General features: G+C 41.9%; 1 protein-coding gene across 1 annotated transcript; it reads left to right on the top strand.

Annotated features, from left to right (window-relative positions):
- Nucleotides 1-4,581: 4,581 nt before the first annotated feature.
- LOC148064536 (uncharacterized) lies at nt 4,582-9,199 on the top strand. The gene is made up of 5 exons (XM_087809696.1): nt 4,582-4,651; nt 5,645-5,713; nt 8,691-8,769; nt 8,843-8,998; nt 9,082-9,199. Exons 1-5 carry the CDS (start codon nt 4,582-4,584, stop codon nt 9,197-9,199), a joined length of 492 nt encoding a protein of 163 aa, XP_087665822.1.
- Nucleotides 9,200-9,236: the final 37 nt, after the last annotated feature.

The following is a 9,236-nucleotide window of genomic DNA, read 5'->3' as shown; positions in this document are numbered from 1 at the left end:
AGAGTTCTGAATCAACTGCAGGCGAGACAGCTCCTTCTTGTTAAGACATGAAAACAATCTGTTGCAATAGTCCAGACGAGAAGAAACAAACGCATGGATTACAAGCTCCAGATCATGTTCTGACAACATTTTCCTAAGTTTAGAGATTTTTCTCAGTTGAAGGAAACAGTTTCTGGTCAGTTTTCTGCAATGTCGAACAAGAGACATGTCTTTATCAAATACAACACCCAGGTTTCTCAGGCTTAGTTTGACAGACTGACCTAAGTCACCCAAGTACTGACTCAACCCTGGAATCTTATCATCAGGAGCAATCACCAGTGTATTAGTTTTGTCCACATTTAGCTGTAGAGTGTTTTCACTCAGCCATTGTTTGATTTCTAGCAAACAATTGACTAAGCTGTTCAGCCTCTGGGGCTCAGTTGGATCAAAAGAGCAGTAGAGCTGGATGTCATCAGCAAAAATGTGATAAGAAACATCTGGAAATCGCTGAATGATTTTACCGAGGGGAATCAAGTACAGCAAAAACAATAAAGGACCCAGAACAGAACCTTGAGGGACTCCACACAACAGATCTGCCGATTCAGACCTCATTTGATTGGCAGATACACTAAAACTGCGCCCAGAAAGGTAAGATGAGAACCATAATTTAAGGAAAAATTTCCTGTCCAGGGGGTCGTCCCTTCCGGGGCAGTGGTTCTTTCATGTTAGTTCCTGTCTCGGGTCACCTGGAGAGCAACCTCCCTGCCTCCCCTCCGTGTGGGCAAGTTCCTTTGTCTTCCAGCCCCCCTTTCTTGGGTGTGTTCCGTTTTGCCATTTTGTTTCACGCCCACAGGTGTGAACTGAGCAGACAGACAGATGCTTCATTAAGTCGCTGATTAATCTCTACGTCTGTTTCAAGCTAGCCTTGAGACAGTGTATATCAGTATGAAGTGAAATGTTGGTTGTGAATGTGTATTCAAACGTTTAAGCTATTAGATGGGGCTAGTAATTTATACTCTATATTTTTATTATCTTTTTAGCATTAATTTAACTTATGGCGTATACGTATAGTGTATAATAATTTCCAATCTAACAACATGTATAAACATTACCTAGAGATACACATGTATAAACATTACCTAGAGATACACATGTAAAAACATTACCTAGAGATACACATGTAAAACAAGACCTAGAGATACACATGTAAAAAAATTAACTAGAGATACACATGTAAAAACATTACCTAGAGATACACATGTATAAACATTACCTAGAGATACACATGTAAAAACATTACCTAGAGATACACATGTATAAACATTACCTAGAGATACACATGTAAAACAAGACCTAGAGATACACATGTAAAAAAATTAACTAGAGATACACATGTAAAAACATTACCTAGAGATACACATGTAAAACAAGACTTAGAGATACACATGTAAAAACATTACCTAGAGATACACATGTAAAACACTACCTAGAGATACACATGTAAAAACATTACCTAGAGATACACATGTAAAAACATTACCTAGAGATACACATGTAAAAACATTAACTAGAGATACACATGTAAAACATTACCTAGAGATACACATGTAAAACATTACCTAGAGATACACATGTAAAAACCTTAACTAGAGATACACATGTATAAACATTACTTAGAGATACACATGTAAAAACATTAACTAGAGATACACATGTAAAAACATTAACTAGAGATACACATGTAAAAAGCACTGGAAGAGAAAGTTAGTGTAACCAAGTCTTTATTTCCCAACTTGACGCTCAACAGCGAGAGCTGCACATAAATGTGCCCAAACATTATTCTGACAGAAGAGACACAGTTACAGTTGTGTAACCGAGTGTATTCGTGTGTGAAACAACGACAACTTAGTTTGTATCTGTGGAGCATCTTCTTTACTTTCGTCATTTGGTACAAACACCAACTCCATCTACTTCCTTTTCAAGCCCTTCAAAATAAAACAGCGGAAGTAAATATGAACACAATGAAGTGTGTTACAGTGACATATATGCTTCACAATTACAAACACACACATCCACACGGGATTAAAACTCACACATTCTCTACAATTATTACAAATGACCCGAGGTCAACAGGTCATACTTATCCCGTGAGAATCGAACATAAAACAACAATAAATATATTTGCAAAAATACTTCAAACTGTACGATGTTGTTTCTCAACTCGTTAGTTTTTATAGGAGACACACAACAACGCTAACAGCCATTAGGGATTCCAAAAACTCTTTTTATTCTCTCCCGATCTCCCCACACACCTCCAACCATGTCAACAGTACAGTACACCCAAGTGGTCATCAGGTTCTACTACATCCCCCTCTTTTAGCTGTTAAAGTATTCAATGAACTTACTTTTATTTTCTATCACAATGTACTGTGAAACTAAACCATTTCCCATCAATCATGTACACTTAACAACATCTATCTTAACTGAAGGACAGGGTAGACCACCTGAACCTTCTTGCTCTACTGAAGGGATTTATTCTGCCCTTTCCTTCACAGCAGGCACTCTGAACTAAACTGTGATCTATATTACCAATCCAATCTTTGTGGAGGTCGAGAGACTCTACCAGATTTTGTCACTGTTCCGTTAGAGTCTGTCTGAACCGTTCCACCCTGGATAGGTTCTGGAAGAATAGTCAAGTCCGCTCGATTTCTTCTCAGTGTCCCCAGCTCTGTTTGGACATATATGACCTTGGTGTGGAAGCTGGTTCTGGACAGTTCCGGTGGTCTTTGCCATCCTGATCCAAACTCTTTGTCCAGGTTCCAGTGTTGGAAGCTCTTTCACTCTGTGTCTTGCTCCATAAGCTTACTTTTGATCTTCTTTTAGCTTTATGTCTTTCCTTTTGAATGCATTAAGATCAGGCCACTTTGTCTTCAGTGCTTCTAACGGAATTGGAACCGTCGATCTCAACTTCCTTCCCATGAGAAGTTCTGCCGGAGAGCTGCCTTGGGCCAATGGTGTGGTTCTATATGCCAAGAGAGGTTTTCGATGATCTTGATTTTTCTTTAGCATCAGTTTCACCGACTGCTCTCTCCGCCTCCCCGTTACTCTTTGGATACCTGGGGAAGCTTGTGACATGTTCAAAGTCATAGTCTTGAGCGAACTCAGCAAACTCTAATGAGGAAAACTGAGGTCCATTGTCTGTCACTAGCAACTCTGGGATTCCAAATCTGGCAAAGATGACTTTCAGTCTCTTCACTGTGGTTGTTGTTGTGAGGGTTGGCAGATTGGCTACTTCAATATACCTTGAAAAGTAGTCAATCACTACCAGGTAGTGATCTTTCCCCCACTGGAAGATGTCTGCTGCTAACCTCTGCCACGGTCTAGCTGGTAAAGGTGTTGTTATCAATGGTTCCGTTCGACAAGCTGAATATTGACCACACACCTCACATCTTTCCACCAGCTCACGGATGTCTCTTGATAAACCTGGCCACCACATGGACTGTTGTGCTCTAGCAAAACACTTTGTCATACCCTGATGGCCATGATGTATCTTTTCAAGCATTTCACTGCGCATCGGTGCTGGTCTTATGATTCTTTCTTTCATCAAGAGGAGTCCACCTGCCACATGTATATCGGTTCTGTAGGGCCAATACTGTTGGAGAGTTTCAGGAGTCGCTTTCCTGTGCTCCGGCCATCCTCTGTCTGTGTACATTTTCAGTTGTTTTAGAACATTGTCTTTACTTTGCAAGTCTCTGATTTGTCTGTTTGATAGTGTATCTTTCTTTGAGCTGTATTGTGCTAAGACAGTTGGTGAGCTCAGTTCTTTCTTTACAGCTTCAAAAGCCGTCTTTTGTTGACAGTCCCATGTCCATGCGCAGTCATTCCTCAGCAAGTCTCTTAATGGTTTTGTAAGAGTCGGGAGGTCAGGGGAAAACTTGCCAACATAATTCACCATTCCCATGAAGCGCCTCACACAATGGTTTGTGGCTCGGCCATGTTCATAATTGCTTTGATCTTGTCTCGGTCAGCCTCTATTCCATCAGAGCTTATTTTGTGTCCAAGAAATTTCACTTGCTTCACTCCAAACTCACATTTTTCATTTAGAGTGAGACCTGCACGTTCCAACTTCTGGAGGACCTGACGCAGTCTGTCATCATGTTCAGCTGCATCCTTTCCAAACACCAAGATGTCATCAGCGTGGCCAGTGTACCTGGTGTGCCAGAAACTATCTGGCAGATTCTCAGCTGGAAATGCTCTGGTGCTGAGGAAATTCAGAGTCTCCCAAACAGAGTGATGAAAGTTGTCAGTGGTTCAGAGTCTTTGTGTAAAGGTATTTGCCAAAATCCTGACGTGGCATCCAATTTAGAGAAAACCACGGCTCCATCTAGTTTTGCGAGAGTCTCGTCTACCGCTGGCAGTATATGTCTTTCTCGACGCACACTTTCATTTAGTCTGGTCAGATCCACGCAGACCCTTATGTTTCCATTAGGTTTTTGAACGACCACCATAACTCAGACCACTCGGTTGGCTCTTGGATCTGCCGGACATCTGCCATATTTTCAATTCTCTGGAGCTCTGATTGTACCTTGTCCATAAGAGGCAATGCTACACGTCTCGGAGCTGCAGGGCATATGGTGTTGCTCCATAACAGCTGCCACCTGCTGGAGCAAGGGTAGACACAGAATAGCTGGAAGACCTAGCAATGGCATCACTAGGTTTTTCACAACAAATATTTCTTGTTCAGTTTTCTGTTTACCCTTTTTCAGACACGCCCTGAATGTGCCCAGGACGGTCAATGGTTGATTATTGGGCCACATATAATCCTCTGTGCCTTTTTCAGTTCACCATCTCTGGCTCTGGAATATTCCGATTCTGGGATTGCTGTGACCGCTGCTCCTGTATCCAACTTAAAGTTAACAAGTTCTCCATTCATTTCAATGTTTTGTTTCCATATGTCTTGTTTTTGACTCTGACTTTGTATTGTTCCCATGAATGCACATTCAGATTCTTCTGGTCGTCTTCTATTGACTCAACGCTGTGTCCTGTTCGACACATTGCAGCAAAATGACCACTTTTCTTGCACCTTCTGCTTCCCTTGCTGGACATTGCTTCCACGGGTGTTGAGGTTATTTTCCACATGTTGAGCAATCTTTTGTTCTCTGGACTGTTTGTTTATTCTTCTGTTGTGAGAACATCTTAAATTTGCCTTTTTTTCTTGTTGATAAAGCGTCTACATTTGCTTCTTTTATTTCTGACTTTTGTCTTATCAGTGGCTGTTGTTTCTTTACCTCCTCATTTTGTCGGACCTGCGTTATTGTTTTGGTCAAAGTGAGGTTAGGATCTAGCTGTAATCCTTCTGATCATTTCCATCTCTTATTCCAACTACGATCCGATCTCTTATCATCTCTTCCTGCACATGACCATATTGTCAGAATTCAGCTTATGAACATCAGTGATGAAGTTTTCCACTGTTTCTCCAGCTGCTGGTATCTGCTGTTAAACTCTTTCATACACGACATTATGTCTGCCAATGAAATGTTCCGTCAGAGCTTTGCTTCATATATGTGTCTCTGGTCATCAGCCATTGTGAGAGTGTTCAAGACGTCGTCACTTTTCTCACCCGTAACGTCTAGAAGTTGATCTGGTGCCTCTGACTTCTCTGCAGGTCCTGATCAACCCGGAATCGCTCAAAACGCCACTGAGTCCAACTGTTTGGCTCGTCAAAGTTGTGGAGGTATTGAAAAAACGTGTTCCATCCTGACACAGTCTCTCCTCCTTCCGTTACTCAGAAGAAAAAGCCGACAAGCTCACTGGTTTAGCTGCTTAGCATTAGCTTTAGCTTGCGTCCCGGAGAACAACTTCTGACGTCTTCCCGACACGTTACAGATGTTTTCGTCACTCACGGTTGTCTTTGCCAACTTCTGACACAATGTACGATGTTGTTGCTCAACTCGTTTGTTTTTAAGGGAGACACACAACAACGCTAACAGCCATTAGGGATTCCAAAGACTCTTTTTATCCGATCCCCCCACACACCTCCAACCCTGTCAACGGTACAGAACACCCAAGTGGTCATCAGGCTCTACTACACAAACGTCGACTTCTGTCCATCGAACCGTGATCATGTGACTCAATGCTTCACATTCGTGGACGTATCATTGTAGAACAAAGTGTTTTCATTGAGATATTGAACCTTTTTTTCAAATAGTTGATGTTTTATCAAGTCAGTTATCGCTCTTTAGATTTTAAAGATACTTCTGATAGTAAGTATTGAAGCAACGAGATACTGAGACTCAGTGACTCGAGCACAGTTTGATTCATTTAGTGCCAACTAAGAATCAAGGTTTCAAACTGTGTCTCCAGATATTTACTTCAAATGAACGACAGTTGCTAAAGATTTCTTTGAAAATATGTTTTTCAATTGAAAACTAAGTTGCTTCAGTAGAATACTGAATCAAAAACTTAGTTACTGCCAATAGAAGTTATATTTTCCATACTTAAAAAAAAGTTGCTTCAAAATATATATAGGGTCAAAGTTCATGACGTAGGTGAGGGTCAAAGCTCATGAAGTAGGTGAAGGGTAAATGTTCATGACCGTAGGTGAAGGTCAAAGTTCATGACCGTAGGTGAGGGTCAAAGTTCATGACCGTAGGTGAGTGTCAAAGTTCATGACCGTAGGTGAAGCGTCAAAGCTCATGACGTAGATGAGGGTCAAAGCTCATGATCGTAGGTGAAGGGTCAGGAGAGGAGGAGGAGGAGGAAGAGGAGGAGGATGAAGAGATGGAGGAGAAGGAGAAGGAGGAGGAGGAGGAGGTGGAGGTGGGGGAGGAGGAGGTGGAAGAGAGGGAGGGGGAGGTGGAGGAGGGGGAGGAGGAGGAGGAGGTGGAGGAGGGGGAGGTGGAGGAGGAGGGTGAGGAGGAGGAGGAGGTGGAGGGAGTGGAAGAGAGGGAGGGGGAGTGCAGACGGTGATGGTCTTTAAACGCCTCTCTTAGGTCAATATGGAGCCTGTAACTCGCCCGACTCTAATGGCATTATGGGATTATGTGTTGTAAGGAAATGACAACTTTACTGTAATCAATCACCTAGATTTAACACACATTTCAAATAGTCACTTGATTAACTGATAATCTTACATATTTAATTCATATTAAATAATCCTATTCTTGCATTGCATTCACTTAAACTAAACTCAGGCTCACAACTCAAAGGCCGAGGTCACAAAGCCTCACACACACAGAAAGATTAAACAATCCCAGATTCCAGGACGTCTGGACACCTGTTTGAGAATTCACTCTGAAGGACACAAGTCGCTGGGAACAGATTCTTGAAAACAACAACTTTTGGTAAATTTCCACTACGATCACGTGCGACCGGCCATCTTAGAATCAAATGTTTACACTTACTGACCAATCCTACATTCACATTTGACTAGAGGCGTTAACCTGAATATTCTACTATAAAGATCCACCATTTTGTCTGATCTTTGCGTTCTGGCATTCGAAGACGTCTGCGATAGATCTCTCTGCTTGCTAGCGCCCGTGTTCACGTAAGTTTGTCTCTGACTTTTGCATAATTCACTAAACGAGCATTTTTCTTAAACTCATCCATGTGTCTGTCCTTCATTCCATCACCACGTACGAGGCTGGGGAGGGGTCGGTTCATGGAAACACAAAAACCCCTAACAGTGTTAGTAAAAGTCAAGTGATGACAGTGAAGAACTAAAGTTGTTCTTATATCAGTGAAGTTACTTCTTACACTAACAGTTTTGTTAATCAATCATGAATCATCAAGCGATAAAGTAGAACTTTGAACAGGTGTGGTCAGACAGTTGTTTAACTGTGTTTCTTATGTAAAGTACTATGTTACTCTGAAGGTTACTCATATAAACATTAATATATTCATGTAAATAACTCCTGCATTCCTTCTTCTAGATCAACATCGTGACTAAACTTGTCAAACGTCGGGATTCTCGTGGAAAATGTTTTGTTGTTGAACGATGTCGTAAAAGTGTGAGTCAACAACACACTATGTTGCACTGATGTCTCTGACAGGACACACCTCCTCACTGACGGTTGATCAGTGTTTCCCTGAGTCTGGATCACAAGCAGCTCAGCTCACCTGGAAGTTTCACCTACAAACATGGACACAAGTCTTCAGAGCAGAGAGCTGCTCACAGGTCAGTGACTTTTTTCATGCTGCCATGTTCCCCAGCCAGAGTGTGAATGCATGAGTCAAGAGTGAGTTTGTGAGGTGAATACATGAATCAAGATTGAGGTGAATAAATGAATCATGAGTGAGGTGAATACATTAATCAAGAGTGAGGTGAAAAAGAAAATTATTCTTCATGTGTTGATTGAATGAGTGAAAACATAAAAATATAAAGTGGATCAAAGTCAGTCAAAGAACAAATTGCTCTCATATCAACATGTGCGTCAATCATTAACCTGGTGACTGGATGAAGAATCGAGGGCTATAAACACAGGTGTGGCAGCAGCAGGTGAACTCTGATCCTGACTGTTGATAACGTCTGAACTCTGTTCCGGCATCTTTTGATTCCAGCAATAAAAAGTGTTCAGAGACCAAGAGTCAAAGTTCATGTGAAGATCAGCAACAACTAGAGTGAACACATGAATGTGTGGTTGAGCAACAACATGTTGTTTGTGTAACAACACAATGATAACGAGTGATGATGCTGCTGCGTTTGTGTGCAGGTGTGGACACAGAGGAGGAAGATCCTGCCTCTGAACCTCCTCTGGGTGAAGACCATGACAGTCAGACCAGAGCTCAGAGGTGAGAAGATCACGTCCCTGTCACACCAACACATACTGGAATCTTCTTCTCACTGAAACTTGTGTGTGTTCAGATCAAAGCTACGAACATCTGCTGGACCTGGACCTGGACAAAGACCAGGACCAGGACCAGGACCAGGACCTGGACCTGCTCCCAGCTGTGAGTCTCTGAAGAGTGACAGATCTAAAGGAAGATTGATTAACTTCAAAGGTGAACAGAAGCATCAGAGGTGAGAGACAACAGGAGCAACATGACATCTACTGGTCAGATGGTGAACGACAGAAGTGTTGATCAGAGTTGTGTCTCTTTCAGGATCTACCAGGAGAAACAAGAAGAGTCTGAACTCAACTGTGAGTCTCTGAAGAGTGAAGCATCAATGGCACATCGTATTAATTTCAAAGGTGGACAAGAGTCTTCAGGAGACAGGTGAGGTTTTCTTCTCTTTTCTCCACTGATACCAACTGCTC

Source organism: Callionymus lyra, chromosome 15 (genome assembly GCF_982586985.1).
Source record: "Callionymus lyra chromosome 15, fCalLyr1.hap1.1, whole genome shotgun sequence".
NCBI classification, from domain to species: domain Eukaryota; kingdom Metazoa; phylum Chordata; class Actinopteri; order Syngnathiformes; family Callionymidae; genus Callionymus; species Callionymus lyra.
Note: the sequence above shows the minus strand (reverse complement) of the source record. Positions and strands in the feature narration are given on the sequence as shown.